The sequence below is a fragment of the Nipponia nippon genome, unplaced genomic scaffold (assembly GCF_047370975.1).
Source record: "Nipponia nippon isolate SJK-2023a ecotype South Korea unplaced genomic scaffold, ASM4737097v1 scaffold_5, whole genome shotgun sequence".
Classification (NCBI taxonomy): Eukaryota; Metazoa; Chordata; class Aves; order Pelecaniformes; family Threskiornithidae; genus Nipponia; species Nipponia nippon.
In genome coordinates, this window is record NW_028262369.1 from 100,913,306 (window position 1) to 100,932,654 (window position 19,349).

The 19,349-nt window shown below is 38.7% G+C and overlaps 1 protein-coding gene across 12 annotated transcripts in view; it reads right to left on the bottom strand.

Annotated features, from left to right (window-relative positions):
* BAZ2B (bromodomain adjacent to zinc finger domain 2B) overlaps positions 1–19,349 on the bottom strand; it is a 164,984-nt gene that overhangs the window by 20,643 nt on the left and 124,992 nt on the right. For 10 of the 12 annotated variants that reach the window (XR_015698909.1, XM_087732680.1, XM_087732679.1 and 7 more), the window contains 9 exons: positions 15,759–15,824; positions 14,982–15,047; positions 14,252–14,296; positions 13,973–13,999; positions 12,740–12,805; positions 5,682–5,822; positions 4,628–4,882; positions 3,637–3,851; positions 2,124–2,198 (listed from right to left, as the gene is read on the bottom strand). Coding sequence is in view for 11 of the 12 variants with exons in the window: in XM_087732680.1 (XP_087588806.1) it covers positions 2,124–2,198; positions 3,637–3,851; positions 4,628–4,882; positions 5,682–5,822; positions 12,740–12,805; positions 13,973–13,999; positions 14,252–14,296; positions 14,982–15,047; positions 15,759–15,824 (956 nt within the window). In the remaining variant the exon portion in view is untranslated. The remainder of the gene's footprint in view (positions 1–2,123; positions 2,199–3,636; positions 3,852–4,627; positions 4,883–5,681; positions 5,823–12,739; positions 12,806–13,972; positions 14,000–14,251; positions 14,297–14,981; positions 15,048–15,758; positions 15,825–19,349) is intronic. The other 2 variants (XM_087732682.1, XM_087732675.1) reach the window with 1 other exon arrangement.

The window sequence follows — 19,349 nt, forward strand, 5'->3', positions numbered from 1 at the left end:
CCAACCTGGGATTTTAATGTTGCTTTTTTGTATCTCACAAACACAGGTTGGTTTTTTTTTTTTTTCTTTTGCCCCTCCTCCCCCCGCCCCTGATATCTAGTTGAGGAGCTAATCTCCTAAAACGTGAGAATGTAAGCACAAAAAAAAAAAAAAAAAATCACTTGGTGAAAACATTTGATACAGGTAAAATCTTTTCTCATCCCACTTGGATGTACTTCAAGACAGCCTGGACATAGTGGCATGAAGATTTACCACAACAAACACTGGCAAACCAGGCTGAGATGAAATAAACCCATTCCTCAGCATCTGTTATTCTACCACTATACACATCCCAGGCATTGTGTTGAGGGTCATGTAACGGTCTGTATGCATATGAAGAGTATGCATCCATTGATCACATGGCAAGTAGTCAAGAAATCAGATATTCCTAAGCAAAACTGTTTGGGACTGGGATGCTTAAAAACTAGACTGGGCTTTGAAATGGATGGAGAAGATAACATGCATAAGAATGAAGTCTGGAAGCAGAAAAAAAGACCAAACAGAAGACTGAAATGGACAGGTTTCTTTTCAGAGAAGCCCCAGAACAGTTCTAAAGGTTTATGAACAACACCAACGGACATAATAAAGAAGAAAACATTGTTTAAAAATTGATCAAAGAAGGCTCTTCTAAAAAGCTTCTCAGAGTTCATCAGAAAACAGTGGAAAATCCAAAGATTTTGAACCAAAGATGAGAGAGATGAATCAAGTCCAGTGCATTCGAAGAAGCGGAAGAACAACATTTCTGAGCACTCCCGTGATACTTACGCTCGAAAATAGGGACAGCACTACTGGAACCTGAAATCCACAGGAGGGGAAAACACAAGAAACGGAGAAATGATTGTAGAAAGGAAGAGGGGCTTAGGACTTCAGGGTATTATGCCCACTATTTGAAAGGGAAGAAAAGAGATCATGAGGAAAAGGGAGGATCCTACATCTACAAGTACTTACAGTTTGATGGAGGGAGAGAAAGACTAAGCAGTCCCTAAGGAGACAAGGACAGGTAAGGGTCCCATTGCACTAATGGACAGTTGACTACATCAGAACTTCAGAAACACTTTTTAAACTATATCCTATAGAAGGGCTACAGATGAAGACAGGAAAAAGTATTTGGATTGTCCTAAAAGATAAAATATATTAACCCTGTGCAGACTGGGATCTGCAGTATTAGTAGAAAATTTCTTTTCATTGGCCTAATTTTTTCCTCTACCTCCCTCTTGTCCTTCTTCTTTACTTCTTTCCTTCTTCCTTCTGAGATACATTAAAGGGAAAAAAGGGAGACATAAGATTAGAAACACAAGTACCTAAAGCAAGGATTAAGAAAGGATTCACCATTCCTAGTAAGAGGAAAAGATGACTAAGAAAAAAAATAAAAAAAAGAAAGTAGAGCCTGGCTATGTATTTTTACCCCCTGTGATTCATGAACTTTATGCCTTCTAGGTTCCTGGTAGTTGGAGCCGTTATGCTTGCTGTATGGAATTTTGTCTTGTAGAATGGGAGAACAGTGGACGTGAAACTGACAACCCTTAAAAAGTTCCAATGTTACCTTACATAAAAATATAAAAAAATATCTCCACGTTTGCATTCTACATATGATCCTTAGCTATAGGGAACAACGCAACACTGACAGATGGGAAACACTACGATAACATAATATAAATTAGCAAAATTCGATTGGTAATTGTTGTATGAAAATCTTAAAACACCTTTCAGAAGGAACATTGGTAATTATGGTAGGTCCAAATAAACTTTGATAATGTCAATAGCGATTTGACAGCTCCTGTAAACATTCCAATAAAAAAAAAATTTTTACTTTCTTCCGAAGAATACAAAATGGACTTGACTTTCCTCCAATCTTGAGGGACACTAACCCTCTGAATCTATTGCATCTTTAATAGATTGTAAGACTGGTGCTGCGCCATTCTAAATCCACATCCATCTTAATTAAGCAGTTCAGTTACTAAGTTCTTGGTAAACCTGTAATTGCATCAGCTAATTTTGTCCTTAGAATCAATTGCCTATATAGCAGCATATCCGAGCAAACGCAAAAAGCGATACATTGTAATATTTAAGGAAAGGAAACTTACTTCCGAAGTTTGCCTTCAACCATCCATTTATCTCTCCTTAAGTTTGACATATAATCAATGTTTTTATCAATTTCACTGTCAAAGACAAAATAATCCATTAACTGTGCACCTTACATATCTTTTTCTGACAGACATTTACGTACAGACACTTTGCCTCAAAGAACTACCTTGGAGAAATGTTTAAAATTCAAAATTAAAAAAATAATTTTAGAGCTAGGCAATTCCAATACCAGGAATGCCAATGTAGCGTACTGCTGCACTTATGTCAGGCAGTCTTTATTTACAGTATCACATAAGCTTTCTTTCCATAAGAAGCATGTCATTCAAGGAATTTGACATTTCTTTCCATAGTTCTAATTCAATGTCAAGCCTCCAGACGTGTTTGCCACAAAACACCCAGCCCTGCGCTGAAAACAAAGTTATCACTGGTACATCTATGCTATCTGTGGTATTCTAACTAGGATCCATGTGATCTACAAGCTAACGTTGACTTTTCACTGCAGAAATTGAAAAACCAAAAAAAGTGCTTGAGTACAGTGACCGTCTGCAAGCCCACTTCTGAGACACCCCAGCCTCAACAATTTAGCAGGTTATAGTTGCTTCTACGATGAAAATAGAGCAACTCAAGTTCTGACTGATCATTTCTACAAACCTGACTTAACAGTTGGTCACCTGTAATAACATGAAGTTTCTTACTATGATGAATTTCATTAATGCACACAAACTCTCTTGCATAGTACATGCAGAGCACTTGCACTGCCCGCTTCTGCTATTTTTCAACTTCGGAAAACATGAAGCATCTCTTTCATTCTTGCCTTACACAACCCTGATTCACTTTTGCAGCACAGTATACCAAAAGCAGCAGAATTCACCAGGAAACAAAAACAGCACTCAATTCGGTGATAAAAGACAGTAAGTAAGTAAAAAGACATTAAGTAAGTACACAGAGGTATAGGTATCCCAAAGACTGGCATTTCCCGAGTTTTTATTGCACGTTGTTGGGTTTTAAAATGTTGTTTAACATAGAGGTTTTTTTAATTATGAAATGCTATACATTACTGACCACAAATGAAGTACACACTTTCTTGAATTACTACCATGATAAATCAGGCTTGCCACCTCAGCTTGTGACCCTAATTAAAGTATTTGGACAAAAGAGGTCTTAAAAAACAAAAGGAAAAAAGGGGAAACAGAAGCCTTATATGACTCTTCTAAATTATTCCCTAGAATACCTAGTAAATTTCTTCGCAATCAACCTCATCTTTTACTCCAAAAATAGCTGGAGAAATTTTGATGCAAGCTTTGAAAACATATTTACAGACCAAACACGGAAAAGTTCTACTCTTCCATCATATCAGAAGTACATAAAGGTAAGAAGCAGTAACATAGCGAATTTGTTTTCATTATAAGAACAACAAGAATCCTCCTGTAACAGAACACAGTGCATACAGTATTTTTGAACTATAACATTTTTATAATTTTATTTTACAAACCTATTTGGGAAAAAACTTACCTTACTACACTTTTGCTGCATGCTAACTCATTGACAAGAAAAGCAAGTACTGATGCTTTCTGAGCTGGAGCATGTGCCTGAAAAGCTTTTGTCTTCAAGCTCTCTGTCAGCTCAGTTTGCCCACAGTGAGCCTCCATGAATATTTGTAGAATTTCAGACACATTATCTCGATTGATACCAACATTCAGTAAGTGTTCCCCAAGAATAGTTTTAGCCTAAAAAGAATAAAGACATTTCGAACAATCACGTTTAAAAATATTATTTTCCTCTGCAGGCTATATTATTGTTTATAAAACAGTGTGGTGGGTTTGTTTGCACTTTTAAATAAGGACTTTAATCAGGATTTTTCTTTAAAACTATTCAAATGTAAATATTGAATAGCGTAACACATCAGGATGTTTTCATCTCCGAGTTTTTAAGAACAGAGATAATATTAATGAAATAGTTTAAATGAAAAAAAGACATGATCCAACTGGAACTTGATGAATACTGTTTTGCACAATCATGTAGAGTTCTAGAGTAGAAAAGAGCTATATTGGCTTGAAAAAGAAGGAGAATAAGAAAGAGAATCATAAACGAATCAAAGCTTTGATGAAGTGACATACAAAGCAGACTCTGGCAAGATTCACTGAGAGGATAACATGAGGTTAAGAATGAAAGGAGGGAAAAAGGAGTTAAAAGACGTGGCCACAGATGTGATAGTGCCCTACAAGAGGTCCAAATAAAAATGGGGGAGGGTAGAGAAAATGCCCAGACATATATCACTTCTGGAAAACGGGAAGGCTGACAGGGCACAGGAAGTCTTTGAGTAACATTAGAACAGTGACACCAAACAGAAGAATTAGGAGAGAATGGAAATCCAAATCAGAGAGGTGTCAAAGACACATTATGAAGAATGCATTCATAAACATAGGGTGCTTACTATGGATTTTTTTTCCCGTTTTTGTTTTTTGTTTGGTTTTTGTTTGTTTGTTTGTTTGTTTGTTTTTACCTTGTATCCTGTAACAAGTCCTGGATCACAAACAGCTGCAGAGACAAGCTTTACAAGCAAGTCTTGGACTTCTCCCATGCTGTCCCCTATGTTCAGCAAACCCTCTTGAAGAACGCTCAGGGAAGGGACATCCACATTCACATCAAAGCCAAGAACTTTACCAAAGTTACGCAGGAACTGCACTACCATGAGACAATCAGAAAATGTGCTTCCATCGAGAACAAGGCCTGGGATGCGAGGCAACTCTGGCAAAGGCTGAAAAGTAAAGAAAAAACAATGAAAGACTCAGGAGTATATTTCAAAATAAAACTTTTTTGATACTAGCTAGGGAAATTGGCTGATACTTCCATGTGACCTACGGCATGACAATGCTAGAAGGTAAAGGCATTAGAGAAGCTGCCCCCCCCCCCCCCCCCCATCCAGTAAATTCAATTTAAAACTGAAGCACATTTACCTTTTCACATATTAGAGGAGGCAAGAGATTAATGAACGCTTACTTTTTGGCCAGGAGACGCTCTGAGGCTCTATTCTGAGCCAAAATACTGTAAAAGGTGGTGTAAAAATATTTGGGGGACATAGGGAGGGGAAATCTCTGGAACAGAGAGGGCTTGAACCTAAGGTATGTCAAGTCCTGAAGGACAAGAACTAAGAACACAGAAGACTAGGAGAGTAATTTTTTTGAGTAACAGCTTAGAATATTTACACATATGAGAAAAGCTCTATCTAGTGCCTGTGTACTGAGATATGATGCATATTCCTGCTCTAAAAATAACTCAGAGTAATCGAATTTTTTTTTTTTTTTTTTTTTTTTAAGCAATCTTGCAAGTGCTTTTTGGGAAGCAGGCCACTTTTAAACAAAATGCTTTTAATTAACTAAACATATGCTACTTTAGTGTTTGTACTATCTTGTATATGTATATGTTTCAAATAGTTATCTAATTATCTAGACCAAAACTTGAACGCTTTGGGAGTGGCTCAAAGAGAAGATGTTATTGTCACAATGGCAAAATAGAGAAACAAGAGGCAAGAAAACAGTTTACATTATTACGATTACCTTCTGGTCTGCTAAGCACATATCTTCATTAGGCTTCTTTAGCTCCTTTGCCATTTCTAATTCCAATCTTCGCTGTTCCAGTTTACGTTCTTTATTTAATCTTTTTTCATCGCGTTTCTCTTGCTTTAACCGCTCTTTTTCCTTAAATAGAATAGAATTGAAACAGCAGAAAATAAACCCCATGTATTATACTTAAAATGGCACAATCTAAGAATCTGAAAAGCACTACTTACATAATCTTAATAATTACCACAGCAATTAAGGAAACTGCATTCCAGTAAAGGGAAGGAGAAAACTACAGAAATAGGACAAAATCATTGAATTTGTAAGCAAATCTAAGATATACTTTTTTTCTCTCCTGTCCACATGGAAATGGGTGTTGAGTATGCTTCCACTGAAAGACTCTTTGGAGTACCATTTCAGAAAGATGACTGAGTGACAATATGGTAAAGAACTACCATACATGCAAGGGATCTGATTTTAAAGGCCCCACTTACACACTAGTATCATGAACACGCATCTGCAGAGACAACTCAAGAAAGCAGCACTTGGGAAGACCTCTCTGGACAACACATGGTTTAAAAATTCCCATAATACATAAACTGGATATGAATAGCTTATAAGACACAACTGATCTTTTCGACACACAGCTTCTAGCCTTAGCATGCAATCTGCAAACTAAACAGTTATTAATCAAGTGAGAAGTCAACTATCTATTATTTTTCTCTTCCAACACCCTCCACGTTGATGTCATACAGAATACCATACTAACTGCAGCTCTCTCTAACCTGCTAAGACTGACTGAATTTGGAGCTCCAGCTGCCTTTCCTATCCCTGACTTGAGCGGTTCCGCTGTTACATGCCCAGTGTTGATATGCTGGCCTTCCTACACAATTCATTACGTACCTCTGTGCAACCGCTACGGAATGCAAAATATTGAGTAAGAAACCATGTATGGAATCTGCCATATATCGATGCTACCTCATTAGATCACGAAACTGAGTGCATATACACAAACACAGCGTATGTGTTTGTGTGTGTGTGAGTGTTTGTCATGACCTAAGAACCTGATACAGTATAAAAGTGAAGACGCTATACGCACTTTTCACCTGTGGACACAGAAGAGCTAAAGAACCAAGCTAAGCTGATTCATATTATTCAGAATCACTCCCCATTACTGTGGCAGTTTAAGAGGTCACTCCAGTCTCTTCAGTTTACTACTACCAAATTTTGCATAAACTAGAGTATGGGCTGTAACTGTAAGTCAGGACTCAGCTGCATTTGTAGAACAGCATTAACTACTGACTTTGCTGTATACTTCTGTCAGGCCCCATGACTTTTTATTCTTTCTTTTGATTCTATACTGAGTATTACTAGATCACTGGTGATAACTGTGGCTAAACACTATGACTGCACAGAGCAGTTGGTAAGGACCTCTACTACTACAGCCTTTAGTGGATTTTAGGCAAGACAGAGTTCGGAGCTGGACACAAAGAACATGTCTGGACCAGCAATCACACTGGCAGAAAAAAAGCAGTCATGTACAGAACTACCCATCTGCCCAACTGCCGCTTCGCAGCTGTTTAAGCATCCTCTGTATTGACAACACAGGCCCTCATGTCTGTGATGATTTCATAAGGGGCACACTGCTTATTCATGTTTTTTTCCCTTTACCAGCATACATCGTGTGGAAAATCACAACACACTAAAGCAGCACACAAAATCAGTACCTTTATTTTAAAACGGAAGATACTCCCTGACTTGTTTTTTCAAATGGTTCATTGCCTTTTTTCTTAACCTATGTCAAGGTCTGAAAGCCAACTGGCATTTCCTACAACTTGTTTCTGACAACTAGAAACATTCTATGTCAGAAAAAATCAAGAGAAGTACATATGGATATTTAACTGGCAACATATTAATTTGCAGTTATGATTAAAAATGCAAACCTTAACCACACTAAGTTTCATGAATGTATTTAGAGATTACTTTAACTGGCTGCAATAAACATTTACTATTCTATTTCTATTATAGTAAGAATATAATTACAGCACTGGATCAGACTATACAACCATTTAGCCTGGCATCCTGATTTCCAACAGTGCATCAGATGCTTACGGTATCATCTTCTTCGACTCGGTGCTGATGAAACTATCTGAAAGAGTGTTCAATTTTGAGCCCTCCACGTCAAAAAGGATGTGGAGAACACAGAAAAGGTAACACGTTTTTTAAAAAGGAACATACTGGTTTTTTGAAATGAGATCTATCCCTTATTTACGGCTGCTGTGGAAAAACCATCTTCAGAATATTCCGCTTTTAATAGCTCAATTTGCACAATTGTAACTGTCACTACTTACCAGAATGATATAGGTCAGAAATGGATTTCTGATTCTAGTTTATGAAAATATTATCAACAAAACTTGCATTATCTTCCTTTCCAGTTTGTATTATGGGATACTACTAGGAAGATCAGAAGCAACTTAATCTAACTTTTTAATAACAATTAATCATAGAATCTGTTGACGTCCTGGTTTCCGCTGGGATAGAGTTAATTTTCTTCTTAGTAGCTGGTATAGTGCTGTGGTTTGGATTTAGGATGAGAATAATGTTGATAACACCCTGATGTTTTGCTGTTGCTCAGTAGTGCTTACACTGGTCAGGAGTTTTCAGCTTCCCATGCTCTGCCCGGTGCACAAGGAGCTGGGAGGGGGCACAGCCAGGACAGCTGACCCAGACTGGCCCAAGGGCTATTCCACACCATAGGACGTCATGTTCAGCATATAAAGCTGAGGGAAGAAGAAGGAAGGGGGGGGACACGGGGGGACGACACACGTTCAGCGTGATGGTGTTTGTCTTCTCAAGTAAGCGTTACAGGTGATGGAGCCCTGCTTTCCTGGTGATGGCTGAGCACCCGCCTGCCGACGGGAAGGAGCGAATGAATTCCTTGCTTTGCTTGTGCGTGCAGCTTTTGCTTTACCTATTAAACTGTCTTCATCTCAACCCACGAGTTTTCTTACTTTTACTCTTCCGATTCTCTCCCCCATCCCACTGGGGGCGGGGGGGGTGGGGGTGTGAGCGAGCGGCTGGGTGGGGCTTAGTTGCTGGCTGGGGTTAAACCATGACACTTGAGTTGGAAGGGACCCATAAAGATCACTGAGTCCAGCTCCCTGCTCCTCGCAGGACTACCTAAAACTAAACCATGTGACTGAGAGCATCATCCAGACACTGCTTGAACTCTGACAGGCTTGGTGCCATGACCACTTCCCTGTGGAGCCTGTTCCAGTGACTGACCACCCTCAGTGAAGAACTTTTTCCTAATGTCCAACCTGAACTTCCCCTGATGCAGTTTGATTCCATTTCCTCATGTCCTATCACTGGTCACCAGAGAGAGGAGAGCAGCACCTCCCCCTCCACTGCCCCCCTTGAGGAAGTTGTAGACTGCGATGAGGTCACCTCTCAGCCTTCTCTTCTCCAAGCTGAACACACCAAGTGACCTCAGCCAATCCTCATAAGTCTTGCCCTCGAGACCCTTCACCACCATGGTCGTCCTCCTCTGGACACACTCTAATATAGTCTGATGTCCTTCTTATAGTGAGGCACCCAAAACTGCACAGAGTACTTGAGGTGGGGCCGCACCAGTGCAGTGTAGAGTGGGACAATCACCCTCCTCAACCAGCGAATGATGCTGTGCTTGATGCACTCCAAGACACAGTTGGTTCTTTTGGCCCCCAGGGCACACTGTTGACTCATGTTCAACTTGCCATCAACCCAAACCCCGAGATCTCTTTCCGCAGGGCTGCTCTCCAGCCTCTTGTCCGCTAATTTGTATGTATAACCAGGATTACCCCGCCCCAGATGGAGAATCCAACACTTGCTCTTGTTTAATTTTATATGGTTGACGATTACCCAGCTCTCTAGTCTGTCCAGATCTCTCTGTAAGACCTCTCTACCCTTGAGGGAGTCCACAGCTCCTCCTAATTTAGTATCATCAGCAAACTTGCTTAATGTGCATTCGACTCCTGCATCCAGATCATTTATAAAAACATTAAAGAGCACCGGCCCAAAAATTAAGCCCTGGGGAACCCCACTGGTGACTGGCCGCCAACTTGATGTGACCCCATTTATTAAAACTATTTGAGCCCAACCTGTCAGCCAATTGTTCACCCATCACACTATGCACTTGTCTAGCTGTGCGCTGGACATGCTGTCCAGAAGGATACTGTGACAGACAGTATCAAAAGCTTTGCTAGAAATAAAAATAAATAAATAAATAAATAAATAAATAAATAAATAAATAAATAAATAAAAACCACACACCACACATCTACTGGCTTCCCTTGGTCAACTAGATGGGTGACCTTGTCATAAACGGAAATTAAGATAGTTAAGCAGGACTTTCCCCTCATGAACCTGTGCTGGCTACGACCAATGACTGCATTGTCTCTCAAGTGTTTTTCAACAATTCCCAGAATAACCTTCTCCATAATTTTACCAGGCACTGAAGTTAGACTCACAGGCCTGTAATTACCAGGGTCTTCCTTCTTTCCCTTCTTGAGAACTGGGACAACATCTGCCAGCTTCCAGTCGACTGGGACCTCTCCAGATTCCCAAGACCATTGAAAAATAATGGAGAGAGGTCCCACAATAACATCAGCCAGCTCTTTCAGTACCCTAGGATGAATCCCATCAGGCCCCATAGCATTATGTGCATCCAGCTGGAGCAGCAAGTCTCCAACACGTTCAGAGTCACCTGGGAGTTTATCATCCCCCTAGTCAAGGTCTTCCAACACAGTGCTCCGGGGGTCCCAGGGACCATCATTGGTGTTAAAGACAAAGGCAAAGAAGGCACTACACATCTCTGCTTTTTCTATGCCCCTATTTGTAAGGTGACTGACTTCATCAAGTAACGAACCAATGTTATTTCTGATCCTCCTTTTCCTGTTAACATATTTTAAAAAGCTCTTTTTGTTGTCCTGCACAGTACTAGCCAGCTTGAACTCTAATCGAGCTTTGGCCGCACGAATTTTCTCCCTGCAGTGGTGAACAGCATCCCAACAGTCCTCCCACATCGCCTGTCCTTGCTTCCAATGTCCATACACTTTCCTTTTCCACCTAAGTTCTAGAACATCATCATTGCTCAGCCAAGCTGGCCTTCTGCCCCGCTTGCTTGACTTCCCGCACTTTGGAATTGCCTGCTCCTGTGCTCTTAAGACAACAGCAGGGTTAAATGTGAAGACAGCCTCAGGATTAAGACGTAAATTAGTTTATCATGGTCTAACAAAAGTTTCATCAATCATACTGTACAGCTCTGGTTTTATCATCAATGCTATTTCATCATGTACTTTTATTTTTTAGATAATTTTTTTAACCATCTATAATGCAACATAAACTACTGTATTATTTCAAATCAATGAAGCTAAAAAAGTTTGAGTTGTTTTAGCTAGTTACATTTCATTTACTGCAGTGTAACCTGAATAAGCAGTATGTAGTATTCCTGTAAGAAAGGCTTTTTCCCAAGCTACCTTAGTCATGAACATAAGCAATGTGGTTACAACTGCTTTTCCAGGCAAAGCTAAAGACTTTTCCCTCATTTCCTTCTGCAACCTTCTAATGAAATTCAGACCTCTCAACTGGTTGTAAGAACAAGTTCTATTACAAAAACACTATTACATTAGCTTAAGAGCAGGAAAACTTCAGTGTCTTTCATGTGATACTATGGTTAAGAGTAAAATTTAACTAGTTAAAGGCCTGATTAGTCGACACAATGAAAATATTTTGATGGATTTTGGGTTAGAGGTTGTGCCAATACAGACTACCAGTGTTTCCTGAATATTTTTCCCCCTTTAAGTAAAGTATCTAGAAAAACATTTCCATTTTGCAGTACTTTAAAGGAATAGTTTAATTCAGTTGCCCAACAAACACCCAATTTTATAGCACAGAACGTGTATTTAATCTTTACCATTAATCCTCATAATAAGTGAGTGTTATTAGGTCCTTTCATGATATACTAGATTTATGAAATGAAAGCAGTCACCAAAATAAGAAGCACTCATCATAAGGAAAGGGCAGCTATTTTGAAAATCGTCTCATTTTCAGGAAACAGAGCACAACAGAAAAATGTAGATGTTGAGATAATCAGCATCAAAAGAAGCCTGAAATTTTGGAAAGTGAAATCAACCAGTTTTTTGTTATCAGCTTAGTGTCACTGTGTTCAAAAAAGAAAACAAATTAAATAACTAGATTCAAAGATGGACCAAGTAAAATGATTGTACACAAAATGACACATACACACTTGTGACTTTAGGTTTCTCCATCTCTTGGTTCAGAATTTATGACATATTTTTAGTAAAACAAAACAAGAAAAATGAAGCATCTATTTTCTGTAGTGCAGCAGTACTTTCTACTGAAACAGAAAAAAATAAAATTATGAAGGCATAATAATCCTATTTGCTTGGTTTTGTGGTGGTCCAAATCTAGAATCATCTACAAAATCTGCAAGTTCCAAGAAGCTTGGACTGGAATAAGATGTGTATTTTTACCCCTGGATAAGTACTGAGCAAAACCTGTTCAGCAAGTCTGACAAGTCACTATGATGAAGTCCTTACTCTTCTTATACACAGGAACAAGGAGAAGAAGAGAAAAAAAGCCTTCCTTTCCAGGAAATACTAAGAACTCTGAAGTGACTATGCAATTATTGGCTTCTTGCTCAGAATCACTGAGGATGGAAGGGACCTCTTGAGATCATCCGGTCCCCATCCCCGTGTGTGTCCTGCCCCCGTCATCATCCCCCAGCAGCAGTATCAGTTACAGCAGGTTGCAACTCCACAACCTACCTGGGCAAGCTGTGCCAGTGTTCAACCACCACCCTCAAAGTAAAAAAGTTTTTCTTAAGTTTAAACAGAATTCCCTGTATTTCAATTTGTGCCTATTGCTTCGCGTCCTGCCACTGCCACGTATACAAATGAAATTATACATACAGGTAGATCAAAGATACTGCTCTTCTACAGATCACTGCAGAATAAAACCATGAAATCTTCAAACTTTCAGAGGTTAATACTCACTTCTGCTTTTTTACGTGCTTCCATGGCTTTCATAAGCATCATATGTTGTCGTCTTCTTTCTCGTTCCTATTGAAGCAGGTAAGATTAGAACAAAACTAATCCACATTTTCAAATCAGTAAAAAAGCTGAGTAACAAATTTAGCATTAATAGACAAGTCACAGTAAATACTAAATATAGGACGAGAATGGCCAAGTCTGTGCATGTTTTAGTTCAGGTTTAGAAAGCAAATACAAGAACAATCAAAAGCAAAAAGGTAAAGCAATGGACATGGAGACAGTGTAAAAAGAAGCATACAGATTTACTTATGGTCAGTTGTGATGCTCCTTCATAAGCTGGCAGAACAAAAAGCATAATGGTTGGCTGGAACAGGTCAGTTACCTTACATCTGCTATTACGAAACTTGCAATTTACTTCTTCAATAGCCAATTCAGCAGAAATGTTAAACTGGCCATTTTCAAACGTTGCAAATATTAACATTTTTGTAACCAAGCAAATTAATATGATTAATTTCCTCAGCTCTAGATCAGTTTTAGTCAGGCTAGAGGCGGCGCATATACATACGCAACAACACTTGCATTTACTGATGCCTGTCCCTCAATAAATTACGTCAGTAACTTCAAATGCTGTATTTATGAGCATTAAGTATGGGGGTTTTGCTTTAAAAGCTGTAAAATAAATCTTGGCCCCAGTAAAGGCTATGGGAATTTTATTATCTAATTCAGTGAGGCTAGGATTACATTCTAATGCTTCATTTTATACTTATAACATTATGTATTTACCACTGACTGAAAGCTGATTTCCTCAGTACCTTACAAACTTAGGAAAGACATCATCCTGATTTTTAAAATACATCAATTCAAATTCATTCCCAGTGAAAGGGACAAGGCTTGCAAAAATTATCCAAGTGACTACCTATTAATTTTGTATTAATTAATCCCTGATTTTATACAGTAGTCCAATTCCTATTGGGACATCAGTAACATAGATTTCTGGTTAAAAACCTCATTTATTTATCGCCATGTTCAATTTATACACATGTTCAAGACATCTTTTTTTTTTTTTTCCTTAACAGACAAGACAAGCAGATGTATGCAATGCACTGTGCTGTAAAGCCATGCAGCAGTATGTAATATGACAGCAGCCAGTGCTACATTTTATGCATTGCTATGACAACCATATCACAACCAAATCACAATGCGGTGTTAGATGTACAAAAATAAACATACCCATACCATATCTAGTCTATGCCTCTCCAACTCCTGGTAGAAAGAGTTGGCACAACATTATGAAACAGAAATCACAAAGTCATAAAACCACTTTATAATCCCCCAAAAGACCCCAATACCAAAGCAAAGCAACAAATCATAAGGTGAAAGAAAATTTGTGCAGGCATCAAACCCAGAAATTTTAAAAGGGCATATTTTGAAGATTTCCACCCCGCCCCCCATACAGCTTAAGTAGTAGTTCACAATTGACATTCTGCCTGTGTGGTCAACTGAGTGTATACCAACCTGGTGTTTCAGAAGAACAGCTTGCTGCCTTCGCATCTCTTTTTCCTTAAACAAAAGAACAAAAATTTATTTAAAATATCTATTAAAATTTACTTACCAAGTTGCACATTTTTGCCACACTAAAACAGCACAACTAAATTAAATTCTTACTTCCCTGCCCCCCATAAACTGACCACAGAGAAGTATACGTAGTATACATGACAGCAAGTCTATTCAGTTGGGAGTTCCTTGTTAAAGTACACCAATAGCAAAGCAGTAATAGAAGTACATATATAAACTGTATTTTCCAACATCTGTAAAAGAGTTCTGTAGTCTTGTATACAATATAATCTAGAAAAGACTGCGCTTGTTGAGAAGCAACAGTTTTTTGATACAGTGTGCTTGAAAGAACATTGTGAATGTTACTGCATGAGCCTTTTAAGTTATGCAAACCAAGCATCATGTAAGCAAAACACATGGTAATGGCACACAAAAAATCTCTCTATATATCTTCATGTGTGTATGTACGAATATATGTATGTGTGTGTGTTTGTGTATGTCACACATGGACAAACTTATCTCTGTGTATGCTTCATGTATTTATATAAACATACGTACACATTACTCATATGCCATCTCAATTTACAGTTTCTTTATCAATGAATATTCTTCCAAATTTACTGCTTTTATACATCAACATATATTATGCACAACAACATAGTTCTTGTTTTTGCAGCTCCTCTAAACTAACCTTTATTCGTTTTTCGGCCTCCAATAATTTGGCATTTGCTGCTTCTTCCTTCTTTTTCTTTTTTGCCTGTGCATGCAAAACAGGTCACACAACAGCACCATCACAACTTGAAAATAATCTGACTAGAAATAAAGTTATGTGCCTTTAAAAGTTCAAAACATCATCACATATTCTGTTCGTTACAAAAGATTTCTTCCCCAATGCAGCCTTCACAATCAATCAATTCACAATTCATTTACTTTTTAAAAACCAAGCCAGAATTTCAAGTCCCACTCAAAATTTCTTCACCTGGCTATTATAACTAATAAAGTAAGTATACACAGAAACAATAAAATATAAATGGCAAAGAGATTACCATTAATTTTTCCATGAATGAAGACTTGAAAACTAGCAATCTATCTTTGCTAGTATACTTGCAAACTAGTATAGTACACCAGTATACTCTAGCATATATGGAAACTTAGCATGATACTGCTTTAACATCCTATTACTGCAAACTTGTTTTCTAACAAAGGAATAATTGTGCTGTTAACTTTAGCAAACACAAGACTATTTGCGTAGAAAGTCGGGAACTTAAGGGAACATTTGCAATATCTGGATTGCAGTTACTATCGATTTTTTAAGAAAAATATTTTAAGACACTTTTTTGAACTGGCCTTTGGAAGTCTAAGTTGTTAGAGCTGTTATATTTAGTTACATTCCTAACCACATGTGACTTAAAATACAACATTCTTTAAAATGGCCACACAAAAATTATATTTGGGCCATTTTTTTTACCTCTAAAATTTGCTGAGCTCTAAGTTCTTTCTCCATTCTGATTTGCTGGATTCGCTTGATTTTCTCCTACAAGGGGAAGAAAGTTATTTCTTTTTAAAAAAACAATATTGAGAAAGTAAATTTACTTTTACATTTTAAAAAATGACCAAGTTTATACATATATACTTTTTGTTAGAGTCTCACACCCATTGTAGTCAGTTGTTCCCATATAACAATGTACGTTTAAAATTTTTACTAGCATCAGAAGATGTCTGGTATATCCCTGAAGGAACCAACACTTAGTTATGGCTAGGTGCTTATGTTTAAGTTGTCATAGTATTGTTTTTAACAGCTTTAGGGGGACCAGATTAATGACAACGTAAGTAAGCTAGAAGCATTCCAATTCTAGCTGGCAATGGTGGAGCCATTTAGGAATTAATGGGAAAGGGAGCTATGACATGAAAAACATGTTTTGATGTGATCTCCCTGAATAAGAAATACGGGGTTCTGTCAAACCACTATTTTCTGCCTTGGTTCTAGCAGCCTTTCCGTTCATTATGGTACCATGGGCAACAAGGAGAATCCGAGTACTGTGAAATCCAAAGCACAAACTCTCTCAGCCAGTAATAGTCACCCACATGAAACCTGGGTAATATATTTACAGTTCAGTACACTTCAGTTTCTCCAGATTTTTAGAGCATTCAAGTAATTGATGATGAGTTTGGATGCCTTAATATGTCATTTAGGGGACTGAGTTTTACACATGCTGAAGAGTGAAATAACAAAAAAGGTAACCGAACAGCAGCCACAGGCAGTACAACACATTTCATCACGGTAAGAAGAAAAGGATCAAGCTAAGCACTCCACAGATGGATGCTGTGTATCCATATTCTAATTTATTTTTTTTTCCAAGAATTAGTTCCTAGAATCTGAATAAAGTCTTATTACATTGATTTAGAAATGCAATCATTGCAAACTTTGGGATTAGCCCATATTTCCTGTGCTGCATGGGCTTTGTCTGTAAAGTAGTAATAACCCAAGCTCATATTAAAAATTTCTTAGCACATTATTTGAGGTTTTATTATCTCAAAAAAGCTGCTTGAGCCACAGTGACTAGGAAGGGACCATTATGAAGAGAAGTGTTGCAATACATTCAGCTGGACTTGCTGTAAAGTTTTAACAGTAAAACCCAGACCATGCAAAAGACTTGCGAGCTGGGAGGCCTAAATCAGAAGCCTGCAATGGAGCTCAATGCTCTTCTCTGGAACAGCAGATGTTTTCCCAACAGTGAGGGTAAAACCCATCTGTATGGAAGACATTGTTTTCTTGTGAGCTGGTCTGAGACTCTAGAACATGGACTACTCTAAAATTTAACTTTCCAGAGAACACACAGTGATGTATATACTTTAGTGACAAATAACTAAAGCCAAAGCCAAGCCCCTAAGACAAGACAATCTGAAATATTTGATGGAAAAGGAGCAATCACAGAAGCGAAAGACATAGAAAATTTCCTGAAGAATGGAGCTCCAATACAAGACAAACACATGAAGTCTTACAAACTTCAGGCACATCTTGCCACCTCCTTAAACTGATGAGAAGTCTAGCATAAGACCACCTTATCCAGGAAATTAATTTGGGGGCCTTGTTTATACAGTGCTGAACTTTTATTTTCAACATGAAAAGCTCACAGCATAGTATTCTACACACTGGAATCATGAAAATTTTATCAGTTTTTGTATCAAGAAGGAATATGGTGATGATAAACAGGGTCTGGACTTGATGTATTTGCCAATTAAGCAATTCTTGCTCCCTGCATACCTAATAACGTAAGGACCACTTTATAACAGGGTGATGTGAATGGACCCAAGTCCAATGCTCTGGAAAAAAAAAAAAAAAAAAAAAAAAGTCTGCATTATTTGCCTTTCTTTAACAAGTATGGGTTGCCTTCAGAAGTGGAAACTTTGAAGCTGTCACTATCTACAAAAGTTCAGAATGGGTGAGGTTGGAAGGGACCTCTGGAGGTCACCTTGTCCAAACCCCGCCTGCTCAAGAAGGGTCACCTAGAGCCAGTTACCCAGGATGATGTCCAGACAGCTGTTGAAAATCTCTAAGCTGAGAGACTCCACAACCTCCCTGGGCCACCTGTGCCAGTTCTCAGTCACCGTCACGGTGACAAAGTGTTTCCTGATGTTTCAGTTTACGCCCATTGCCCCTTGTCCTGTCGCTGGGCATCTCTGAAAAGAGCCTGGCTCCGTCCTCTCTGCACCCTCCCTCCAGCTATTTATACACCCTGGTGAGATCCCCCTGCACCTTCTCTTCTCCAGGCTGGGCAGTCCCAGCTCTCAGCCTCTCCTAGTTTAACTCATAGACAGCAGAGTGACAACTTCTAGCCCACTGTCTACTATACTGAGCACTTTCTTAATGGAAAAATTTAAATTGTTACCAACAAGGATTAATTGTTGTCTATTCCTGGGATATTTAAGGCAGTCTGCAGTAACACCAATTCTGGTTAAGTACTTTAAAAAAAAAAAAAAAAAAAAAACTAAGTTAGGTTTTAATATCTGGGTTTCAAAGATGTGAAAGGCCTTCATATTTTCATTGGCTTTTTTAACAGCTCAGGATGCCACTTACAGGCAAAATAATGAGAGACCTGGTTTTCTAGAACTATTTCTAAGTGGTAGGATGATAAGATCATACAAAGACATGGAGGTGCTGGAGCGTGTCCAAAGAAGGGCAATGAACATGGAGAAGGGTCTGGAGCACAAGGCTGGGGAGGAGCGGCTGGGGGAGCTGGGGGGGCTCAGCCTGGAGAAGAGGAGGCTGAAGGGAGCCCTCATCGCTCTCTGCAACTGCCTGAAAGGAGGCTGGAGCCGGGGGGGTCGGTCTCTTCTCCCCAGGAACAAGCGCTGGGACGAGAGGAAACTGCCTCAAGCTGCGCCAGGGCAGGCTTAGGTGGGGTATTAGGAAAAATTTCTTCACCAAAAGAGTTATCAAGCACTGACACAGGCTGCCCAGAGCAGTGGTTGAGTCCCCATCCCTGGAGGTATTTAAAAGCCAGGTAGATGCGGTACTTAGGGACATGGTTTAGTGGTGGACTTGGCAGTATTAGGTTTACAGTTGGACTCAATGATCTTAAATGTCTTTTCCAACCTAAATGATTCTACGATTCTATTATTTCATCCTAATTAGGGGGGGGGGGGGGGGAGAAAAACCACAAAGAAAATAAATCAAATACAGACATTTTTTGGTTTGCTAATTTCTGAATCTGAATGTTAGATGTGAAGCTTCTATAGAGATCTAAATACAACTTAGCTGCAAAATAAAATTACTCAACACAGCCCAACACAACAGGTTGAAAAGGTGCAAAACTAGAGCTCAAAAAAATTATAATTAAACCATCTTTAGAAAAAACACAACTGAACTACAACATAAATAGAAACCAGTCTTGAGACTACAGTGAAGACACTGCACCACTGAAGAAACATTTTCCCTGCAACAGACTTCAGTTTTATCCTGTATGAAAGGCGTGAGCTACTTTAAATCATGAAGTTAATGGAATGTCCCAAAAAGCTGAGGCAGTGAATGCAGTGGAAGTCAAACCTGGAATCCTCT